We start from the raw sequence: 24,375 nt of genomic DNA, 5'->3' as shown, positions 1-24,375 counted from the left end.
CAGAATAGTTTTGCTGTAAATCCTGGTGAGACAGCGTACCACCCCATCCTCTGCGCTCAGAGCACTGCAGGGACCCTTTAAGACATTACCATAATATATTGATAGTGCAAGTGTTTTTTGTTTGTCTGTTTGCCTTCCTGACTAGACAACAGCTTTTCAAGGGCAGGGACAATGGTTATTCATTACCATGTGCTCTGAGTGTGTGAACATCCTGATGTGTCCTCTGCATCTGTGGACATGTAAGAAGTCCGGGGTCACTGCTCTATCTAAATGTTTGAAGACACATTTTCTAAAGCCTAACATGTTAATGTTTGCGGTAGCTGAGTGTTATTCAAATAAGATTTCATGTCACACTTTCCATTCCTGCTCATCTTCAGAATCTTCTTAATTGAGAAGGCGTGCCGAATGATTTGAATGTCATCAACTAACCCAAGAGTAGAACTAAACACACAAACACGGTAAGAAATGGGGCACTTAAACAGAACACCACTTCATGCACAGGAAAATCAAATCTATCGAAAAATGTCAAATAACGCAGGCTGTAAAACAACTACTCTGTTTCACCAAATGAACCTAAACTTTACACATGATGGCTAACTCAAGAGCAGAAATTTAACTTTAAACAATAAAGAATTTAAATTTAATGAATAAATGTAAAATAAAATAAAGAAAGGCAATTTAAAACGTATGAAACGTAAAAGTTTGCTCTGGAAGATAAGCGAGATCCTCACACGCAGGAATGTGTGCGATAAAAGGCTTTCTGTGAGAGATCCCCTAATGAGAACTGCCGAAGAGAAAGTGGAATAAAAAGCTCATTTGGACCACAGAGGAGATTTAATTTGGGGGCAATCCACCACGATTATAGTGTAACCAAAGGCATTAATGAGGAAAATAGTTCTCTTTCAACTTCATGTAATGAAGAAAGAAAAAAGAGGTTAGGCAAAATCCTGAAATGATTACTGCTGCACATTTTATTCGTAGCTGCATGCTGCTAATTAATTTAGAGTGTACAGCAGCAGAAATAGACTAATCCCCAAAACCAAATCAACAACTCCCAGCATAAAATTTAACATGAAATCTCATTATGTCAAGTGTGCCTCAGAGCTCGAAGGTTGACTGACTAAGACTAATAATATTTTCCAAACCTACCAGACACACCTTTACCAAACGGGCACGGGCTGGCAAGAGCAAGCTGGTTCCACATGCCACGCGTGGCTCACAGAAGGGACTCTTGTTGACCAATGACCAGAGTGAATAATCTGAGAGTTTATCTGTAAGGGCTGCTCTCTCTGGTGTCCGGTACCATCAGGGTTAATTTCTGAGCAAGCTGTTTGCCTACCATAACTGAGCTGGAGGTACACAGCCAGGAAGTTGGGCTGACCGAGCTCAAACTGAGACCAACCACTATCCCGCTCCTCCAACACCTTTAATCCACCTGCACCAGACACTGAGAGCGAGTTTCATCCTGAACTCAAATATTAAGAACGCAACCTTGGTTCCCGGCGATGCCACTGTGAGAAGTATCTGTCAGAAGAAGCATCTGTCAGGAAAAATGCCCCATGGAGTAAATCACTCCAAAGGGACTGCTTCAGTTCTGCTAACTCACAGGCCAGGCTCTATTTTAGAAGTGCTCCCTTCGGGAGTCACGAACCCCTACACATTTCTAATAAAACCTGTAAGTTCTTTCCCCAGAAAACTGAATGCCCATGCATATGCACACACATGAACACACAGAGTCACAAATACACTCTCACCAAAACTGTCTCACTATTTTAGGGGCTTTAGAGACCAAAGCCTTCTGGGATCGCTTAGCATTCTTGGCTGGACCCAGATTAAGAGACCTGCAGTTAGAAAAAATAGAGGTATATGAAGTATATTTTTATTTTCTTTTTCTATGCCCAATTTTTAAATCACTACTGCTAAAGGTATCTGAGGCAGGACAGTGAGAAGCTAAGGAAATCCCCTGGCAAGCAGGATGGGGAAACCGAGACGGCGCACGCAGCTCTGTGACTTTCTTCCTAAGAGGCAAGGCAGCTCTCGGAGCAGCCGCTCGAATCCTCCTTGAGCGCAGTTCACTTTGCTGTCTAAATAAACTTCCTTTGGCACTAGAGTTCTAGGCTCTGAATTCTTTCTTTGCCAAACTCAAGAACTGAGAGCCAACAAAGCTGCTCACATCTGGTGCCAGGACTCACTGCTTCATCGCCCTTCTCGGTCTGGACTTTTCTTATGTCAACACTGATTGGGGTAGTGCGACAGACCCCAGGAAGCCCGCCAGGACCACTTTCGTGCGAGGCAGCAGCAGAAGCCACGTGTGCCCCGCCAGCTCCTTGCTTTGCATCGAACTTTGGTGAAGATGGGTAAGTTTTTTGTGGAATTCCAGACCTCCCTGTTTTAAGGGAAGAGGCCCTGACTTTATCTGAGCTGTTTAAAGAAAAAAATTCCTGAGGTGGAACTGAAGGTTAAGGGTTGAGATACCCCGGCTAAAGATAAGACTGGATACACTGAGGACAGGAGAGAAAGATTGGTGGGTGGATTTTAACTTTGGGTTTTCAAGGGGATTTGCTCTCAAAGAGTCTGAACAAAACCTTTTGCTGGATAAATGAGAGCCTGAACTTGTTCAGCTCCAAAGATAAGGGGCATTTACTCCCTTCAAGCTCAAACGTCAGGTATTCTTAGGTGACGAAGTACGTATGTGGAGGTGTGAGGAGGTAGCCCTCGGGACAAGCAGGAGCCCCATAGGAAATTCCAACACAACTGTAATCAAATAACTGACTCGTCCGGGGACACGCGCATAAAGGCTGGTCACCTAGCCCCCAAGTCCTCGCGGTTGCATTAGACAGCAGGGAGAGAAACCAAGTCACATAAGAGGGTTCAAGCAACTCAGGAGGTGACAGCCCCTTGAAGCTCAACCTGTAAGCAGCACTCTTCAAACCACTACGCAATATAAATCTGCAGATCTCACAGTAAAACCAAAATTACCATGGGAAATGTGCCTCCAAGGCCAACAACTCCCAGTCCACGGCCCCCATTAATACTCCTGCAGATATAAAATTACTAGTAATAGGAAGCCTTCACTTGTACTTACTTAGAGAAATTGGAAGATTTAACTAAAAGTGATAGCAACAAGATGGCCGAAATGGAGCTCTTTGTTTCCCTCCATGGGGCAGCTGCTCTCTCCCCACGAGGGCTAAATGACCGGGGCTGCTGGAAACACAGGCAGGGCAGCAGGTCAACAGGAAAAATGAAGGCAGAGTTACAGGACAGGTTTCCCACCAAGGCGACCGAGGCACTAGGCACTCATTTTACAGCAAGACATGAAGGGGACCTCCGGAGGCCGGCTAAGGCCAGGGGTCATCAAGTGAGGGATGCCCTGCTTGGGGAAAAGGGCCACAGTCATTCGCATGGGAAGTGCAGGCCACCTGTCTGACCAGGGTACACCCAACATCAGAGTGCCCGGCCTCTGTGGCTGTGGGTAAGGCTGCCCTCCGCACGGGATGAGCACTCCCCCCCTGGGTGGCTCTGGGACTTGCAGAGATGCCTCTAACCTTCAGCTTGTTACGTATCTGTCTGTTGCAGTTGGGTAACCAGTCCACAGTGCCTCAGGATACCATCTTTGAAGGGTAGAGTTGCCAACTGGGAGAAATTTAACCCTAAGTCCCTCAAGAAAAAGAGGCTAATCTTGTTTTCCAACACAGCCTGGTCCCAATATAAATGGTGACAGAGAGGTTTAGCCATCAACGGCACCAGTAATTTTAATACTATCTTACAAACAGACATATTCTGCTGTTCCCGAGGAACATGGACGAAGGTCCACATACCCACGCCTTTATGGTCCTCCGGGATGACCTAAGCTATGTACCACCCGCAAACTAAACCCCTCTGCGACTGCTACACTACGCTCACAGCCCCCGCCTTAGAAACCCTCCTCCACTACAAAGTCTGAAAGAATAAGAATGCACCCAGATGGAAACATTCCAAAAACAGGTGGATGGATTGTCAGTCCTTTGCCAACATTTAGATGGCAACCCAATTCTGAGGTATTAAAAACAACTGTCCTGTTTCACAAAAGAAGTCTTTACAGGGCCAGAGGTGTGGCTTCATGAACAATTCAAAGCCCTCCCATTCCTTTTACCTTCCCAAAGTTTAATTCCTCTCAAAGGGCTTACAGATAAAGGGCTTATACTAGTAGATATTGACTTACAGGTAAGTCCTTCTAAGGGAGCTTGCCCTGGACCTTTGAGATGTAAATATCTGGTCTTCCAGGACTCTTATCTGGGCCATCTTTTAAAACGCAGGTTTCTGGGACATCACAGCTAACATATCCACAAAACAAGTTGACTGAACATATATTTCTGGCATGTGTACAATGTTTGAGACCCAGTGCCAGGCTACAGGGTTACCATGACAATTAAGACAAGTTCCCTGCTCTCAAGAAACTCACAGCACATTGGGAAACAAAGGCAACCCCTTATTTCACCAATGAACTGAGAACTTATCAAACTGGGCCCCATTCAAATGCTCCTCCCTGTGTAATGACAGAATTTATCCCCACCGATTACATCCACATGTTACCTTCCTCATTTATTTTACGCATGGATTCTTCAGCAAATATTTATGACATCAAACATAACAGTGACAGACACTGTTCTACATGCTGAAAACCAAGCAGTGAAAAGCACATGGTTCCTGCCACAAAGAGCTCACACTGCCCGAGAAGACAGGCAGAAAATAAACAGAAAGCGTGTCCGAGAAGTGCATCAGATAAAGGATAGAGTCCACGAGAAGTGAAAGTGGCCTGGAGCCGGATGGGCAGGGGCTATATGCGAGCACAGGGGAGCTCTCCGGGAGGAGCTATTTGAGCAGAGACCTGCAGGAAGCGAGAGGACAAGCCACAGGTTATCTGGGAGGACACTCCAGGTAGAGCACAGGCAGGAGGGGGTGGGAAGGGTTACAGAAAGGCAAGAAGGCCGAGAGGACTGGCGTCTTTGTGGAGCAAGGATTGTTGATGAAATTACTTGTATATTTTAAAAAAAGCAGAAAGACCATAGTTATCACAAATCTCCATGTACTTCTTATCAAAAGTTAACAAATGTTAGGATTCTATCGCAGATGTTTCACATCTTTTTTTTTACTTTTAAGAAATAAAATATGCCTTACTTCAGAGATCTAGAACGAACTCTCCAAAAATTCATCTGGAATAAAAAAAGACCCCGAATAGCTGCAGCAATCCTGAAAAAGACCAAAGTAGGTGGGATCTCAATACCAGATATCAAGATGTATTACAAAGCCACTGTTCTCAAAACTGCCTGGTACTGGCACAAGAATAGGCATATAGATCAATGGAATAGAATAGAGAGCCCAGAAATCGGCCCGAACCAATATGCTCAATTAATATTTGACAAAGGAGGCAAGAACATACAATGGAGCCAAGATAGTCTCTTCAATAAATGGTGTTGGGAAAATTGGACAGATATATGCAAGAAAATGAAACTAGACCACCAACTTACACCATACACAAAAATAAACTCAAAATGGATAAAGGACTTAAATGTACGACAGGAAACCATAAAAATTCTAGAAGAATACAAAGGCAACAAAATCTCAGACATATGCCGAAGCAATTTCTTCACTGATACAGCTCCTAGGGCACTTGAAACTAAAGAGAAAATGAACAAATGGGACTACATCAAAATAAAAAGCTTCTGCACAGCAAAAGAAACCATCAACAAAACAACGAGAAAACCCACTGTGTGGGAAAACATATTTGCCAATGTCATATCTGATAAGGGCCTAATCTCCAAAATTTATAGGGAACTCATACAACTTAACAAAAGGAAGATAAACAATCCAATCAAAAAATGGGCAAAGGACCTAAATAGACACCTTTCAAAGGAGGACATTCAGAAAGCCAAGAGACATATGAAAACATGCTCAAAGTCACTAATCATCCGAGAGATGCAAATCAAAACAACAATAAGGTACCATCTCACACCTGTCAGACTGGCTATCATCAACAAATCAACAAATGACAAGTGCTGGAGAGGATGTGGAGAAAAAGGAACACTTGTGCACTGCTGGTGGGAATGCAGACTGGTGCAGCCACTATGGAAGACAGTATGGAGTTTCCTTAAAAAACTGAAAATGGAACTCCCATTTGACCCTGTGATCCCACTTCTAGGAATATATCCCAAGAAACCAGAAACACCAATCAGAAAGGATATATGCACCCCTATGTTCATAGCAGCACAATTCACCATAGCTAAGATCTGGAAACAGCCTAAGTGCCCATCAGTAGATGAATGGATTAGAAAACTGTGGTACATCTACACGATGGAATACTATGCTGCTCTAAAAAGGAAGGAACTCTTACCATTTGCAACGTCATGGATGGAACTGGAGAGCATTATGCTAAGTGAAATAAGCCAGTCAATGAAGGAAAAATACCACATAATCTCACTCATTCATGGATAATAGAGACCATTATAAACTTTTGAACAATAATAGATACAGAGGCAGAGCTGCCTCAAACAGATTGTCAAACTGCAGCAGGAAGGCCGGGGAGGGTTGCGGGGCAGGAGGTAGGGGGGTAAGAGATCAACTAAAGGACTTGTATGCATGCATATAAGCATAACCAGTGGACATAAGACATTGGGGGGTAGGGGAGGCTAGGGGACTGTCTAGGGCGGGGGGATAAAATGGACACATATGTAATACCCTTTGTAATACTTTAAGCAATAAAAAAAAAAAAAAAAAAAAAAAAAAAAAAAAAAAAGAAATAAAATATGCCAGATAATGTTACTTACCTGAACCCCTGCCTCCCCTTAAATGGGTTGTTAAAATAAAAGCCTTTACTATGTTTGTAATTAAAGAAAACATTACGAATTACAGTCAAGATGGACAATGAGTTCATGTCTCAGTATGCTCCAAAATACTGAATAATAGAAAAAGAGTCAGAAGATGCTCAAAGCCAACGGAATTCAACATTTTGAGAGTCAGAAATCTGAGATGCCAGTGGCTGCCAGGTGCCCCTTTCAGGGAATTATGAATCAAAAGGACCCCCTGTGAAGGGAGACCAAGGGCAGGCACTGCCTGGGGCTATGCATTTACACTATGAAGCTTCGGCCTTGGGAGGCAGAGAACAAAGCCAGGGCCTAAGGAACTGCCCAAATCCCTCACTGGCTCCCAGTCCGTATTTCCCACATCCTCAACACTGCGGCGGGAGGAGTCCCATCTGAAGGCCACCACAGCACAGGGCTCTGCAGGAAAGCGCCGTGGGATTAGAGGGAGGGAAACCACAAAAGTATGAATCCGTACATAGGTCTGCAAAGATAAAAATTAACTGAATGAGATGACCCAAAATGAGCCTTCAAACCAAAATTCTCACACACACACACACACACACACGAAAAGACAGAAAAGCAGTAATAGTATCAAAAACCCACTCCAGACTAAATTATTTCATTTAAAGCTTCAAAATATTAATTTGTGTCTTTGTGCATACTATATATGAGATTCAACATCCTTTAAGAAGGAACAAGCTATCATGAAACATAAAAGAAAGCAAAACAGATAAGACCCTGTTGAGTCAATTTTTGTGTAGGGCATGAGGTCCAGTTGTAAACACGTTTGGGCATGTGGACATTCTTTGAGCCTGTACTTATTTCATATAAAAAGTGGTTTCTTACTGTTACTGACCTGTCAATAACATGAAAGAGGAAGCTATCAGACTCTCAGAAGAACGCACAGGAGTGAATCTTCACACCATGAGCTGGGCACAGCTTCCTTACGAGCGGTGAAAGCAAATACTGATTGAGGGCAGGGCAGCAACTTAAAATCTTGTACTTCACACGTCACCATTAAGAAAGGAAAACGTATGAGGACACATTTGTAATACCTTAACTAATAATAAAAAATAAAAAAAAAAAAAAGAAAGGAAAACGTGAGGCGGAGGCGGAGCGGGCGGGCCAGTTGCTAACGCTTGGTGAAGCGCAGCGCTAGCGTCCGTCTCCTTAGGTGGCTGCAGGCTTCAGCCTCATCAGGCCATCACATTGGAAATGCCAGAAAAGGAGAACAACTTCCCGCCGCTGCCCAAGTTCATCCCTCTGAAGCCTTGTTTCTACCAGAACTTCTCCGACGAGATCCCCATTGAGCATCAGGTCCTAGTGAAGAGGATCTACCGGCTGTGGCTGTTCTACTGCACCACACTGGCAATCAACCTCGTCGCCTGCCTGGCCTAGTGGATTGGAGGTGGCTCAGGAGCCAACTTTGGCCTGGCCCTGGTCTGGCTGCTGCTCTTCTCCCCTTGTAGCTATGTGTGCTGGTTCCAGCCGGCTTACAAGGCCCTCCGGGCCGACAGTTCCTTCAATTTCATGACATTTTTCTTTACCTTCGGAGCCCAGTTTGTCTTGACCGTCTTCCAGGCTGTCGGCTTCTCAGGATGGGGTGCTTGTGGTTGGCTGGCAGCGATCGGGTTCTTCCAGACCAGTGTTGGAGCTGCCGTGGTCATGCTGTTTCCGGCCATCATGTTCACAATGTCAGCCGCCATGACGGCCATTGTGATCATGAAGGTACACAGGATCTACCGGGGAACCGGTGGAAGCTTCCAGAGGCACAGAGTGGAACAATGGCACTTGGCGGGACCCACTGTCTCGGGAGGCCCAGTTCAACAACTTCTCAGGGAATAGCCTGCCTGAGTACCCCACTGTACCCACCTATCCAGCCAGTGGTAGCCAGTGGCCTTAGAGGGAGCTGACTGGTCTTGTTGCTTGCCTGCCACCTCCAGCCCTCCTCCTCCTCCCTATCCACTCCCTATCCACGCTGGGTCCAGTGAAGCCCTAAGCATCTGTCCCCTGTCCCTCCCAGGTGGCAGGTAGGCTCCTCCCCCAGCCAGGATGGCAGCAGGGGTTGGTGGCCACCGGGACCTTTTCCAGGTGGGATGGCAGACCCCAGCAGCTCTCAGGGACCCGTGCCCATAGCTCATCTCACATCCAAGAGCAGAGGTCCTTGCAAGCACTGCCCAGAAGTCGGCTGGCCCTGCCAGCCAGCAGAAATGCCTCTCTTGCTCCTGAAAACTTTTGGTCACATAATGTCCACTGCAGCAGCCACACCCTCTCCCCTTGGGGTCTCAGAGGACTGATTTTGGAAGGAGGCTGGCCGCCCTCCATGCCAGTGCTGGGGACGCTAAGAAGGGCTCCTCAAATTCACACCACTCCTGTCAGGGCCATTACCCTCGCCCAGTGCTCAGGAAGAGGGAGGTTCTTCCCTGCTGGTGATGTAGACATGATGCACAGCTGGTTACTCAACATTTTGTCCTGAGTTTATCCATTTGCAGCTGGGGGCTCACGGGGATGGCCAGAGGCTAATTCACTGCCTCAGTGCCATGATCTCAGCTTTTCCCTGTCAATCTGTCCCAGTTCTCTGCACTGGTCCTCAACTGCTGTTCATGACCATTGACCAGCTTGCTTCCAGCCTTTCTGTCCACCGTTGCTCTCCCCCAGAGACGCTCTCTTCTCCCATGTGTTAGAACTCCAATGCCTGGGCTGGCTGCTCCTGTACAGGGAGCCTCAGCAGGATGTTCATCGAGATCCAGAACCTGGGACTGAACCCTTTGGTGGGGACATGGGCTTCTCTCCCCACCATGCAAACAGGAAAACAGGTGCATCTCATCAGAGTATGTATGGCTCCAGGGTTACCACCGTCTAGAGGTGTGAGTGCTGGGCCAGCCACTCAGGCTGTGATCTACACGGCCATTTTCTGGATGTGTGGAAGCAGATCACATTTCTCAGGAGAACAGCCTTTCAGGAGGAAACAAGATGTGACAAATCTCTGTGCCTTACTGAGGAATCTAAATACCGTCACTTCTTTTCTCCTCTCAATTCTTCTAGTTCCTTCTGAGATGGAGGAACTGGATGTTGTGTGGGTATTGCCACAGCACCTTTGTGAATGGACGGGCTTAGGGAGGTGCCCTGATGGCCTCTCAGCCCATGTTGTCCAGGCTTCCAGTAATGCTGCCCCTTGGCCCCTGCCTGCCTGTCCCCTGGGGCAGGCCATGGACCCATCCCTGTCACATCACACTCTGCTGGGATGCCATCCTCTCCAGAAGCTCCAGCATGGCCAGAATGTGTCCATGTTCGCTTGCTTTGCTTTCTTGTGCCGAATACCACATGGTGTCTGAAGGTGGCCATGGCCCCTGAGGAAGCACCTGGGCCTGGTTCCCTGAAAGGCAAGTCCTCCTGGATGGAAAACAAAACCCTAGGTTCCCCAGGTTCTCAGTAACATCCCCAAGCCAGCTTCCTATGACTGACAGATGGCTCACTCTGGGCACATTGTGGACTGAATCTCATTGTGACTGGATGCCATTAGTAACGGAGCCGGTTAACCAGGCGCAGCATGAACACACAGGAGCACCCCACTCCCCACCCCACTGTACATGGCACCTTGGTTACGTTGTAGTAGGTGTTTTTGTTTTTTTGATTATGTTACTTTATTTTGAAGTAGTTTTTGTTACTGGAAAATATTCTGGAAATAAATCCATCCTTTCTGCAGCAAAAAAAAAAAAAGAAAGAAAGAAAGGAAAACATCAAGGCAAACACTGAGAAATACATTTTCAACTCATACTAGTACATCTAATAAAGGACTTGTATCCAGAATTAAAAGCAAAAAACCTCTTACAGCTTAGTCATAAGGACACACAAATAATCCAGTTGTAAAATATGTGTGGCTATTTCACCAAAGAAGGCATAGGATTGCCAAGAAGCACATGAAAAGATGCTCATTGCCATTATTTCAAAAATGCATGCTGGCCCTAGCCAGTTTGGCTCAGTGGATAGAGTGTCAGCCTGTGGACTCAATGGTCCAAGCTTCCATTCTGGTCAAGGACACATGCCCGGGTAGTGGGCTTGATCCCCAGTAGGGGGTGTGCAGGAGGCAGCCAGTCAATGATTCTCTCTCATCGATGTTTCTATCTCTCTCTCCCTCTCCCTTCCTCTCTGAAATCAATAACAATACTTTTTTAAATGCATGCTGCATGCCAGAATAAGAATGAGCTACCACATACATCTGTAAGAATGACTTTCATCAAACAGCCCTTCCACAGCAAGTGCTGATGAGGAAGGATGTGGAGAAACTGGGACCTGGATGGTTCCTGGTGGGAAAGTGAAATGCCGCAGCCGGAAAGCAATGGGCAGTTTCTACAAATCTATACCACACCCCGCAGCACCTCTGCTCCCAGGGACCTAGACATCAAAACCTATTTCCAAAGACAGTCCAGTCACATCCACAGCAACATTACTCATGAGAACTCAAAAGTGGAAACAATCCAAATATCTACCTACTGGTGAGTGGAACAGGAAAGGATTGCCCATGGTATTAAAATACAAGGCCCATTGCGCTCCTTTATTTAAATGGTATTTCTAATCTATCCTTTCATAAATTCAAAATAGCTCTTTGCTTAGAGCCCAGGCCCGGCTCTAAACATTAATTTGTCCAGTTGTATCAATCTGTAGCCACTTAAAATATTCAGAACAAGTTTTCCCACAGTGTAAATGATTTTTTAATGGGCACCTTGTATATTATCCATTTCCAGCTCTAATTAGATTCATCTGGGGAAAACACCATTGGCTAAGTAACATAACGAACACTAGCTAAACAAAATGTTAATACAGTACTGTTACATCTAAAAAACATAATAACCAACGTTAATAAGAAACAGAAAAACTGTAATTTTGGTGGTTTTTCCCAATGCATTTTGTTCTATTTATAAACAAATATCTTGTTCACAGGGACAACAGGCAATATCTTCCCCCTTGTAGGCCACAGTGGTACTAATGCAAATGCTACTTACTGCATAGCAATTACATCTTTACTTTGCTGGGATGTATAAATAAAAATCATGATTTCCACAACTCAGTAATGAAAGTCTTGAGCATTAAGCAGATTACACATCCAGTCAGCTCTCATTTACGAGTTGTAATTTAATGTGGTTATTATATCTCTTAATGTGTAACTGCGGCATCGCAGAGCTGGGCACTGTATTTTAATCTAATAATAGCAGCTATAATATTCTGAAATGTGCTTCATGAATCAAAGCCATAATGTGCTTGCTGAGGGCTTGGATTAGCACTTCATGAGATCTAGATGTATCACAGCTGCGGGAAGAGGACAAAGGAAGACAGGACGGCTTTGAAGGAGCTGAAAAAAAGGTGGGAGAGACAATCGTTTTGAAAGAATCCCTTTTCCTTGCTAAGCAGAAGATGTAAAGGACTGCGGGTCTCCTGCATTTACAAAGAGAGTCTAATGGAGAAACACGCACCCATTTGCGGTAACACAGCGTGTCCTACTCCAAAGAAACCACCACAGGGTCAGGCCAACACTTTCTCATTCATCGTAGAAGCAGAAAATAGGAAACCCAGACGTCTCAGAGGCTTTTGATGGTTGTATAAAGAAGGATGGAGATTCAGAATGAGCTTCGGAGCTGAACTCAGCAGACACACTTTGCAGTTGTGCACTGAACAGAGAAATGGTGCAGCCCTTACAACGGCTAAAACCTAACAGGATCCCAGGCACCGCACCGCATGCAGATGAGTTAAACAGGAAATTCCTCTTAGTTTTTAGGCCGAAGTGTACTTTCTAATTCACTTTTCCACAGACTGATCTCTGCTGTGGGAGTCTCCCCACAGAGCGTCACCAAACATTTCCTGGGCATTCATCACATGACCAGCACTCCAGGGAGAGAATCCAGAGAAAACTGACACACTTCCAGTTACCAGACAATGCATACAGACCACTCCACGCTGACACAGTGATGGGAGAATGTGGGGGCAAAGAGAACTTTTCAAAGTAGATGATACTTTAGATGGGTGACCAGAGCCAGACAGGAGAGCAGTGCGGGCAGGAGGAAACTCGAACACCGAAGGTGTGATGGCACCTACTTGGAGAACGGCGGTACAGTCACTGTGACCGGAACACAGCACGGGTCCAGGAGGCAGGAGAGGAGAGGAGGCTGAAGAGACAGACAAAATGTCGGATGTGCTGGACCAGTAGGAAAGGATTCTACTCAAAAGATGCAAAATGTGGCATAAAGAATATGTCACTAAAAGGAGGTCTTCCACTTGCCCTCGAAAGATGGTAAAATGTGCCAACTCGTAAACACACATCATTTCATAACCATCAGCCAAAGTAAGAACTGCCTGATTCCCATGAACGAAACACAAGTGCATTCACATCCAGTGCGGAAAACCCAACAGAAACCAATCAGTAAAACTCTAAATCAAAACGTGCCGAATGACAAAAAGTATCCACACCGGTCCAGGCACCGGGGAAATGCTGTGGCTTCCATCCAGGGGACTGCACACGCATACACAAGAAAAGTCCGCTGTCTGCGGTGCTGGCGGCAGAACACAAAACTCCACCTCGAGGCTGATATTCCACAACTGGGGTGTCTAGTCTGGGAGCCAGTGGCCTCATGTGGCTATTTAAATTTAACGTGATTAAAATCAAATAAAAATTCCTCAGTTGCACTAGTCACATTTCAAGTGCTCAGGAGCTACCTGAGACTAGTGGTGCCTGCTGGACAGTGTAGACAACACATTCCCCTCACTGAGCAAGTTCCGTGTCCAGAGCTGTCCTGGAGCCATCATCACAGGGAGATGGGGAGAAAACGCCTTAAGAGCAAAAGTCCCATTATCGGTAACTCTGAGGCCTCAACTCACTTAACACTGAACTGGGGACACACGTGTACATTCAATGTGTTTGTGAGATTTAATATAAAAGAATTATGGAAACAGGGTAGTTATACTTATTTCACTCTGAGAAAAAGCTTAACCATCAAGAACTGAAGCTTTGCATCAGACTTTTAGAAGTACCTATACACTATATCGCATACAACTGGAGATGAGTTGGCAAAACGAATACAGCCAATTGTCTTCCAAAATAGTTAATGGAAAAATGAATGACATTTTACACTTTGAAAGTGAAGCTTATTAATGAAAGAAATCCTGTGGAAAGCCAATGTGTAAAAAGGATTATCATCAGTTATTTCATTAGAATATCAGAAACTTCGACCTAAAGAAATGCCAGTTTGAGGTTGCTAGAACAGTAATGGAAAGCTACATTCCATGCAGCAAACACTGACTGATAGAAAAGAGGTGTCAGTGGGTATATACTCCTCCGTAATTGGTTCATACAAATTTTATTCCTGAGGATCTCAATGAGGAAAAGGGAAAAGGGGGAAAAGCCAATAAAAAATGGGCAAAAGTATCGAACAGGTTCCTAAGATAACGCCACCTCATTAGTAAATGAGAAAAATGCAAATCAAAATCACAAGATGTCAGCAGACACTCAAGAGAATAGGCTAAGTTTTAAAAACCAGCCACCCAGGGAGGTGGACTGCAGTCAATGGCACTCTCAAACACTGTGGTCAGGGTGCCATGGGCAAGACCCTGTGGGAAGCCACTGGCGAGTGTCCACAGAGGCTGAGCATGCGCACAGCTGGCAGCACACACCTCCAGGCCGGGTGGATGCCAGAAGACAGGTATGCTCCTGCTCACCAGAGAAACACACACAGTGATGCTGCAGCATCGTTCTTAGAAGCTAAAGTTGAAACCAACGTCAATCAGCATCAGACGGAGAAACTGCCACATGTGCACATGCATTAATTCTTATACAACAGTAACAGGAAATAACACACTGCACGTAACGGCACGGGTGACTCTCGCAAATGCAACAGTATAAAAACGGGTCCAATTAAACTATTATTTTGGGAGGGGTGTGAAAGGTATTAAAATTATTTAAAACAAACAAAAAAACCACACAAAGATCTGGGATCAATGAGTCAAGGCAGTGGGGCTCTCTGGGAGGAAAGAGACAGCCTGGAGACTGAATAGAGAGGAGGGGGCTATGGCAGGCTGGTCACGTGGGGGGTGTTACTGTGTGGAGGTGTCACTGCGCGGAGGTCTCATGGATGCTTTCCTGTGATCATTTCTTGACCTGCACATTTTTATATTGTGTCTTTTTTCTATGTGAATGTTATACAGGTTAGGGCAAAAGTAGGTTCACAGTTGTTTGTATGGAAAATATTATAATAATTGATAAATAATAATACAAGAATAAACTGTGTTTTGTGTATTCACAACTATAAACCTACTTGTGCCCCACCCTATATTTCACACACAAAAATGTTTAAAAGAAAAACAGTCTCTACAGACGTAAAAAAAAAAGAAACATGAAAGAACTTTTACCATTTGCAACAACATGGATGAAACCGGAGAGCATTATGCTAAGTGAAATAAGCCAGTCGGAGAAAGATATGATCTCAATCATATGTGGGATATAACCAACAACATAAACTGATGAACAAAAATAGATCCAGAGACAAAGAAACACTGAACAGACCATCCAACCTCAGAGAGAAGGCAGGGGAAGGGGGGGAGGCAGATAAGAGATCAACCAAAGGACTTGTATGCATGCATAGTAGCATAACCAATGGACACGGACACTGGGGCGGTGGGGGCTTGTCCTGGGGGGCAGGAGTGGGGAGGGAGGGGTCAATTGGGAAAAAAGGAGACGTATGTAATACTTTAACAATAAAAAAAAAGTTAAAAAAATACTTTATTACGAAAAGCGCTAACATCAAAAAAAGAAAAAGAAGTGCGTGTGCGCCGGTGCATGCAGACACACACACACACACACACACACACACACGCACACACGTCCTGTACACCAGGTCAGGTGGCTCCCGTTTCGTGCCACGCCCAGGCACCTTCCAAACCCTCCCCCCCAACACCAACTCACCTCCTGCGGCGCTTTGCTAAGTAACGGCGCAGCACTGACACTCTCCTCTCCTTCCCGGTGGATCTGGAAATTCACCCTTTGGTAAAGAATCTGAAAAAAGAACAAGACACATGATAAAGAAATGTGTTTTTAAACTTGCCTCTCCTCCCAGTGCAGGTGGACATCTGAACGCTCTCCGTGGAGGAGACGAGGCCTGCTTCCTCCTGAACAGTCTGGGGAGCGGGACTGCGGCCCTCGGGACGGCTTCACAAGGACCCCACCATTTCAGAGGTGGAATCAAGTGAGAAGCCCGATGTACGATGAAGGAATAGGACATGCACGTGGGAATTCCAGAGCCTCTTCCTCTGTTTAGAAGTGTCCCCGGGAGCACTCTCCTCCCTTACACAGAACTCCCCGCGGGTGTTAGGAAACTCACCGCCGCCCCAGCCCACTCCCGGCCGCTAAGGACCACTAAGGGATGGTGCCACCACTGGGTTCTGAATGTATTTTACATGACCATGTCTTAGTTTTATTCTTGACAACACTAACTTTTCCCACCATATTCAATAATTTATTTCTTGATATTAATTTCTATTTTTCTCTCACCTGCTTTGTATCCTTTCTTCCTGGCTACAATAAAGCAAACAACAGTTTTATACCCTGATATCTTCAAATTCCTTTTCATGTGAGTAACAAGCTATTTTTCTTCCCTAACTTAAAATGCTTATTTTGTTTCCTAAAATGACCACAAACCACACCCCACACCCCAAAAACGCTCTTCACACAGTTCAGATCCACAGTGTTGGAAGCACTTACTTCTGTCTGCAGGGAGCTGCTAGCTGCCAACAGGGGCTCAATGATGCCGGGAGGACAATGCGTCAGCGCGAAAGCCATGAGCTCCTGACGAGTGGCCAAGTCCTGGTACCCTTCTGATTGTCCTAGCTGGCTGCAAACATCCCAACTTTTAGAATAACCTGCAGAGTTAACAAGAAAAATCACACTGACTTTAAAAGAGAAAACTCTCCAATCTCACATGAAAGTGTCAACGCTTTCTGCTCAAGTCTGTGTCACCAGAGCAGGACCATAGTCCGCGGTGATGCTCATTTTAGGAACCAGAAGCACACCAGGACACGGCAGAGCAGGAGCAGTATGCTGGTCTATCGGCCAATTGGTCAGCGCCACTCCAGACACGTGTTTCTGATCAACTCTGTTAAGTTTCAGATTGCCTGACAAGGACTACAAATAATCTACTTGGATTTTGAGTAAAAAGCAGGAAGTCTGGCCCGATCAGCATGGCTCAGTGGTTGAGCATCGAACTATGAACCAGGAGGTCATGGTTCAATTTCTAGTCAGGGCGCATGCCCAGGTTTCAGGCTCGATCCCCAGTGTGGGGCGTGCAGGAGGCAGCCCTTGATGATTTCTCTCCCATCATTGATATTTCTATCTCTCTCTCCCTCTCCCTTCCTCTCTAAAATACTTAAAAACAAAACCCAGAAAACCTGGATGTGTGCATTCAGAAAACGTACGGCTTTGGCCCAAGCCTGCTCCACACACTTGTGTGAGCTGGAGAAAGTTCAACTAATCACACTTCCTCTACTACGACGGACGAGACAATAATGCCTTCCTCGTTGGGCTGTTGGAATGGTTAAATGACACTTGTATTTAAAAGTACTTTGTAAACTGCAAAGTGCTAGAAACAGAAATTATTCTAGACAGCTCCACAGACTCGTTCGCTTTATCGAAGACAGAGATCCAAGGAGCGAGCCAGGAGCACAGTCAGCCCTTTTATTCTTTTATTACACACTTTTATTCTTACTCCAAGGAGTTCCAGTTTGAAAGTAGCGTTTTTTCTCTAAAAGTACAAAGGCTCCCGCCTAAAACAATTCCTATAAATATATAAAGTAAAACTTAAGCCAGGTACCACCACTAATGGGAATAAAATTATTACAAAGCTCTCTAAGTAAAGAATTTTAGAGCAATACAACAATGGTTTTCCAGAAAACCACAATTATTTTAAACTTAATGTTGCAAAATCACTTGGTTAATATTACAGAACATGGCTCTTTTATGAAAATACCTTTCTAATGCTGAGGTTGTAAACCGTGAGATTTCCCGTATGTCAGGCATTTCACAGCTGCACTGACAGCAGCTCTCTCCTTGACTAAACCACAGTCAGGCTCATCTGAACCTTGTCCCGACCAGGCCTCCCGCTCGGCCCAGTCCCTGCTGAGCCTGCAGAGCCCGCAGAACCCAGTTTCAGCAAGAATCCTGCTAAGTCAGGTCACCCCTGATCACTAACCACCCTGGACATCTGGCCAAATTCCTTACCCTTCACCCTTGACATCTGACTGCCCAGCCCTGCCTTTAGCAAGAACCTGCCATGATGGGTCAGCAAGAACGCCACTCCCCTCGATGTGTCATTGCAGCCATGCTTCATATCCACTGCCCCGCTCCCTCTGTTCCTCGGCTATACACCCCCAGTTGTCTTTTTTACATTCAGAGTTCAGCTCGGTCTCTCTCCCCTATTGCAACAGCCTCAACATCCATTGCACAAGCCCTGAATAAAGTCTTCCTTATCATTTTTAACAAGTGGCAAAATAACATTTTAACAGAATACATACCAACGGTGCACAAGTCAGAGGTGCACAGTTCTGTGAATTATCACAGAGTGAGGCAATGCACTTTAACCGCTGGCTGCGAAAGCACAGATGGAGCAAGAGATGCGCTTGGGCTTCCATATAGTCAGGCATTGCTGCAAAAGTCGGTCATTCCGTGCAGAGCCCGGCATAAGACGATACCACTGGGGAATGTGCTGCTGTTTATCAGAGAAACTATTCTACAATAACACCGGCCTATCCTCCACAGACCTGAATTAGAATTTTAATATCCAAAACTTTAGGGTTTCAAACTACTTCCCAATTTCTCAATATCTGTTTAAAAAGCTCTATCCCATCTTCTAAAAAAAATTTAAAGAACAGAAATATTGACTATATAGTCACAAATGGTAGATACTTTGAAAACTTAGACTTACTTTTAAATAACAAATACATAAAAAGACACTATATTTTACATAAACTTGTCCTTAATCTTATGAGGCTGTTTTAATGGGGAATGGAAAGCAACCAAAATCTCAGATACAATACAAGCTCTGAGTCCATTAAAGAATTTAGATACATATACAAGCACGTGGCGTAAGCACTTATCAGTGCTCACAGATGCTCCCATCTCATGACCATATGCCGGCTGACCAATCAGGCCAGCTGATCTCAGAGCAGACCCTGCCATCCGCATCGCCTAAAGCGGATATGAGCAAAGTGCTAAGGGTGGCCTAGCTCACCTGCGGCCATCAGCTCCTGACAGTGCACACTGGCTGCTTTGTAGTCATGGAAACGGAGTGCTTGCTCCACCAGAAGGATCAGAACCTGGCCACGCCTTTCTTCTGGGTCTTCACCTGTAAACACATACAAATGACTTCATGGTTTCGCAGCATCAATTCATAAATGAGCTCACGAACCCATCTCTCAAAGTAATTTGAAAATAAAGTCAAGATGAAACTGATTTTAAAAGATGATAGGACAAAAGGTCACAGCAACTTTTACTTTCTAACCTACTTATGAATCATGGAATTAGGTCTGTCTCCTGAGCAATAGTGATTAACAGCAGCCAGACCACCACCCCAACCCAAGGGCGTGGAGGAAAATTGGGCTCTAAACTTCCTTGGATTCTAAGCTTCTTGCTACAAACAAATTTCACTTTTGTATGTTGCCCTTTGAATGTTCTATTTCTAATAATAATTTAAAATGACAGATATAAGGAGGGAAAAGTTTAAACACGAAGTAAAATAGATATAATTTTATTGTTTCACTGAAGTGCTCATCTTTTATCATAGTGAACATCTAGACACTAAGAAATTATACCAAATTCAGCTTACATTAACACAGAGATCTTAAATCACTTTCCCAAGAACATTCTTAGAAGTCAGCTTGAACGTCACTTCCTTCTTGGGCATTTCCACACGTCCTTCATATAAAATCCATGGTTAGGTGTGCCTCCTACATGTTCCTTTATTTCCCATTCACCGAATACAATTTATTGCCATTATATTTCTAACAATCTGCACCTTCTATCAGGATTTAAGCTCCTAGGACAGGGGCTGCTTCGTATTGAATCCTAAAGACCCAGCCCAAGTCCTGCAAAGAACAGAGGCTCAAAAAAATATCCTCAGTGAAATGGGCACAGATTCAATTCAGAATGTACTTTTCAATTATAAGACAAATAATTCAAAGTTACAATAAAGACAATTTGTCTATTTAGGCTAAAAAGAAAAAAGATATTTTATATTTTAATGAGGTAATAGAACCTTAAAATTATTTTTAATATTTCCAGGAAAAAATATGTATATGGTCTTTGCATTTTTAAGCTATAAAATGGTTGAAAGAAAAAGCACACATATCACAGAAAGGGTTGAATGAAACTTTAAAATTGTTCCCATGAACCTTCCCTGTGCTTCACAGGTTTAAATAAAATCCAAGGCGAGTACTGGCTCAAGGCCGTCTAAAAACTGTTTCTGAAAAGAGCTGCTCCAGCACTGGGATCCTATCATAAGAACAACACACTCGTGTTAGAACACGCCTCCCTAGACTGTGCAGGACCATCAAGACCAGGCTGACTCGGGAAGAGCTTCTGCCTCCCCCTTAACTGCCTAGAACTTGGATAGACAAGGGGGCTATACCCGGCAGAGAGCTATTGCCAGAGATGACTCTGACATCAGAAGGACTTACCTGTGTGGTGTGGCAAACATCTGTTCACCAAACACCTGCTCTTCCCACCACCCTGTAAACTGCCTTCCTCCCCTCGGAAGCCCAAACCCCCACCCTTTCCCCTCTGCCCAGGATGGCATAGAAGCCTCAACTGCCTTTGAATCTCATGTCTTTATGGGGCTCTGGAAGGAATGAAATGAAATGTGTGTTTCCCCTATTAATCTTTTTTTGTGTCAAATTAATGATTAGAAGGAAAGAAGGGAACATCTTCCACCCCTGCAGTAACATGTAATATAGGAAATGGAACAATGTGTGTAAGTTTATCAATAACAAATGCACATATCACAATCAATGGAAAACCTATTTCCTAGATAATACTCTTGAAATGTTTGCGTCTATTCAAAATATCTAATCACAAGTGAGAGGGCAGGTGTGACTTCCCTCCTTGGGCAGTGTGGCTGGGCTACAGACACTAATCCAGGTGTCAATGTGAAGTGCAGCGAAAGCCCCTAATCAGCTGACGTTAAGTCAGGGTCCACTGATTACCATCATCCAACGTCTAAAAAGGTGGAAAAGCACAGTAACAGTAAAGGATTCAAAGTAAGGAATAAAGTATTTAACCTCTTTATTCCTGTTTCCACATGTGCAAAGTGAGATTCAGAGTCCCGCCATAAGGGACACAGTAAGAAGTAACTTAGGTAAGTATAAGAGCGCAAAATGAGAATGACTGCTGTTTTCATGTAAACTTTTATGTGAAGATGGGTCCGTCATCTTGAAGTCCAAAGTAGAAATAGTAAACTGCTTTTAATTCTAGAAAGTTCCATCTGAGCAGGTGATTAAAAGGAAAAGCATAACCAAAAATAGGCCTGAAAAGAATGATTCCTAGGAAAATGCTCCAAACAGAACAAAATAAGACTCTGAGGGAGAACGGCCAGGAGGGTGGCGGGACTGGAAGCTGTTGAGGAAAACACCGCTGTCTGGCCGGAAGCAAAGAAGGCTAAGGAGGACATGACGAGGCTTTGGGTCCATGAAACGGAACTGACACCACATCCACAGATGCGAGTCTCTAATGATGCAGCTTAATGCCCGCCCCTTGCATGGAGGCTGGTTGGCGATTTACTTTGACAAACAGTGAGGTGGAAAAGACGGTGTGTGACTTCTGAGACGAGGTCGTAAAGGCATTATGTTAAGGGGACACTCAAGAAGTCCTACGGAGAGGCCCACGTGACGTTTCTGTAATATGCCCATCATCTGATGTCCGCCCAGGACAGTGGTGAGAGTAACACAGAAACCTTACTCTGCAGTTTAGCATTCGGAACGTACCAGCGACCCTCAGCAGCTCGGCGAGGCCCAGCAGCTTGGCGGACTGCTTGTAGCACGTGGGGGACTGGCAAAGGCACTCCTTGATGAGGCTGAGCCGGTCGGAGTGCAGTCGCACTGCAGAGAGAGAGAGACCAAATGACAGGCATCAGCAGCGGGTACATGACCTCCCTAACGAGAGACAACAAAACGGAATGAGAACTGTGCTGGCCTCCAGATCAGTAAGGAGTGAAAGACACAACTTTTAAAACAGGTAAAATTATTGTTGCTTCTGAATAAATAACGTACAACATGGATCTTTCCTGCCACCAAACATCTGAAGCAGCAAATGAACTGGCATTTGGAAGCCAGGAAGAAAGCATTTTATTTCCTAACAGCTAGCTTAAGTGACTGCTGCTATTTCTGCTTTCCAGATGATGAAATCAAGGCACAACAATAGTCTCTACTTCGTAAGGCATGTATGAGAATTCATAAATACACATAAACACACATGAAGTATATATACATAGAACATAAAATCCTCAGTAAATACTAGTTATTATTATTACTACTGACATTCACAGAAATGCTAATTAAGTATGGTATCCTCTACTGTAAGGATTTTTAATGTTTCAAGATGTAACTGTCAGGGGAATATTTTATTATTATCCCCATCTGAGGAAGGAGAAGTTCAAAAACTTTAAGCTGCCACAGGTCACTGAGCGCCAAGTGGCTGAATCGGCATTTAAACTCCTACAGGACACCCCAGTGTGGCTCTGTCTTGTTATCAATATGCCAGTCCCTCCAAGCCAGCAAGTGTGCCTCACTCATTCCCTTCACTATTTCAGTTCCTGGAATAAAGTGCCGAATTCAATGTTCACTGATGGAAGGAAAGAGGAGGAAGGGAGGAACAGGAAGGGATGGTGGAAAGGAAAAGAGGGAGGGAGCACGAGGAGGCAGGTGACACCATTCTGATTCCACCCTCAAGTAGAAAGTGCCAAGTACATTCAACTAAAAGAACAAAAATGACAGCGTATACTTGGAGAGCTTAAGCACAGAGTAAGGCTGAGTTGCCTGTCCATTTACCCAGTGGTAAGCGACAAAACTGGCTCAAGGCTGGGTTTCACCATGTGCTGTTTGTCTGGAAAACTGACTTATCCTATTACAGAAAGAACCTGGGAGACAACTAAAATGTCCTAAATCTGCTCATTTGAATAGTAGGAATAATTCACATAAGCACCCAAGCTATAGGGAAAAGCACACACGTGTACACATACAAATAATTCGTAGGAGACTCATACATTAGGAATCATTTCTATATAATATTTTCACTCCTGTTTCCTATTAACTCACTGATTATAACTTAGCCAGTACCACTAGCCTTCACCTGATGAGAAACAGTAACTCCTGAAGGGCAGGCAAAAACAACTTCAAAACAAAGCAAGGTGACAAAAAGAACATTGTTCCCTGACTACAGCACAATACCTGGGCCCTAAATCTCCCAATATCAAGTTCCTTTGTCGGTCCAGTGTCCCTGACGAATACAAAGGCAGCGTAAACAGCAGACAGCATACAAAGGACACATTCTGTCTCCACATCCAGAAGGTCTTCTAACAGAAACTCCCAATCAACAGATCAAGCTGGGAGGACAGGAAGGCAAACGTCTTCCTTCAGACTCTCCTACGGCAGGAAATGCCTCAGAAGCTGCTGCAGGATTGTAGGTCTGGTTGCAGATATTCAAACCCATCAGCTGCTGTGCTAACACTGCCAGCAAAAACACTGCTAGCAGAGTACCATAGCGTTTCAGAGCTAGAGATGGAAGGACTTCAGCTATCCTCCCCCGCCCCCAATTCCAAACACTTCCAGTTAGGAATAAAGACTAGAGATTACACTGAAGGCAGCCAAGCATGCCCCTAAGAACCAAGCTACCTGCTGCCTTTAGGGCACTGAGGTCCAGGGTTGTGGGAGGGTTTTTAATCTTGTTTTTATTGCCAGAGGAATGAAGACAGAGGAATGAAGAGGGAGCCAGAGATAGAACCATCAATGATGAGAGAATCATTGATCAGCTGCCTCCTGCACGCCCCCTACTGGGGATCCAGCCGCATCCTAGGCATGTGCCCTGAGGGGGAATTGAACCGAGACCTCCTGGTTCATGGGTCAACACTCAACCACTGAACAGCACTGGCCTGGTGAGTCCAGGGTTTGAAGCAACAGAAACTCTCCCTCCCACCTGTGAGGAAAAAGTCAGGGCAGGGGGAGATGCACTCTGTACTCACAGCACACAGTAGACAAGGACAAGTAACTTGTGTTGGCTGGTACTCACCTGATACTTACATTTAGGTAAAAGATCTTGAGCAATGTCAAGATATTGCTAACAATTAGACTCTCAACAGGAACTTGTTACCCCCTCTTTAAAATTACATTATAGATCTATTAAAGAATAGTCTTCAGTAAGCATGAAATGAAATATTATCATATATAGCTACTTCTAAATCTATGCAAATAAAACAAAATGCAGAAATAAACTATATACCAAAATTGATGTAAA

General features: G+C 44.6%; 1 protein-coding gene and 1 pseudogene across 2 annotated transcripts in view; one reads left to right on the top strand and one right to left on the bottom strand.

Annotated features, from left to right (window-relative positions):
• NBAS (NBAS subunit of NRZ tethering complex) overlaps positions 1-24,375 on the bottom strand; it is a 209,243-nt gene that overhangs the window by 73,456 nt on the left and 111,412 nt on the right. For both annotated transcript variants that reach the window (XM_036335298.1, XM_036335299.1), the window contains exons 32-35: positions 21,852-21,965; positions 19,106-19,219; positions 16,585-16,742; positions 15,790-15,879 (exon numbers count right to left, since the gene is read on the bottom strand). In XM_036335298.1, the coding sequence (XP_036191191.1) occupies positions 15,790-15,879; positions 16,585-16,742; positions 19,106-19,219; positions 21,852-21,965 (476 nt within the window). The remainder of the gene's footprint in view (positions 1-15,789; positions 15,880-16,584; positions 16,743-19,105; positions 19,220-21,851; positions 21,966-24,375) is intronic.
• LOC118669266 lies at positions 7,949-9,665 on the top strand (annotated as a pseudogene).

This window comes from Myotis myotis, unplaced genomic scaffold (assembly GCF_014108235.1).
Source record: "Myotis myotis isolate mMyoMyo1 unplaced genomic scaffold, mMyoMyo1.p scaffold_m19_p_14, whole genome shotgun sequence".
In the NCBI taxonomy this organism is placed as follows: domain Eukaryota; kingdom Metazoa; phylum Chordata; class Mammalia; order Chiroptera; family Vespertilionidae; genus Myotis; species Myotis myotis.
This window is presented reverse-complemented; position numbering and strand designations above follow the sequence as displayed.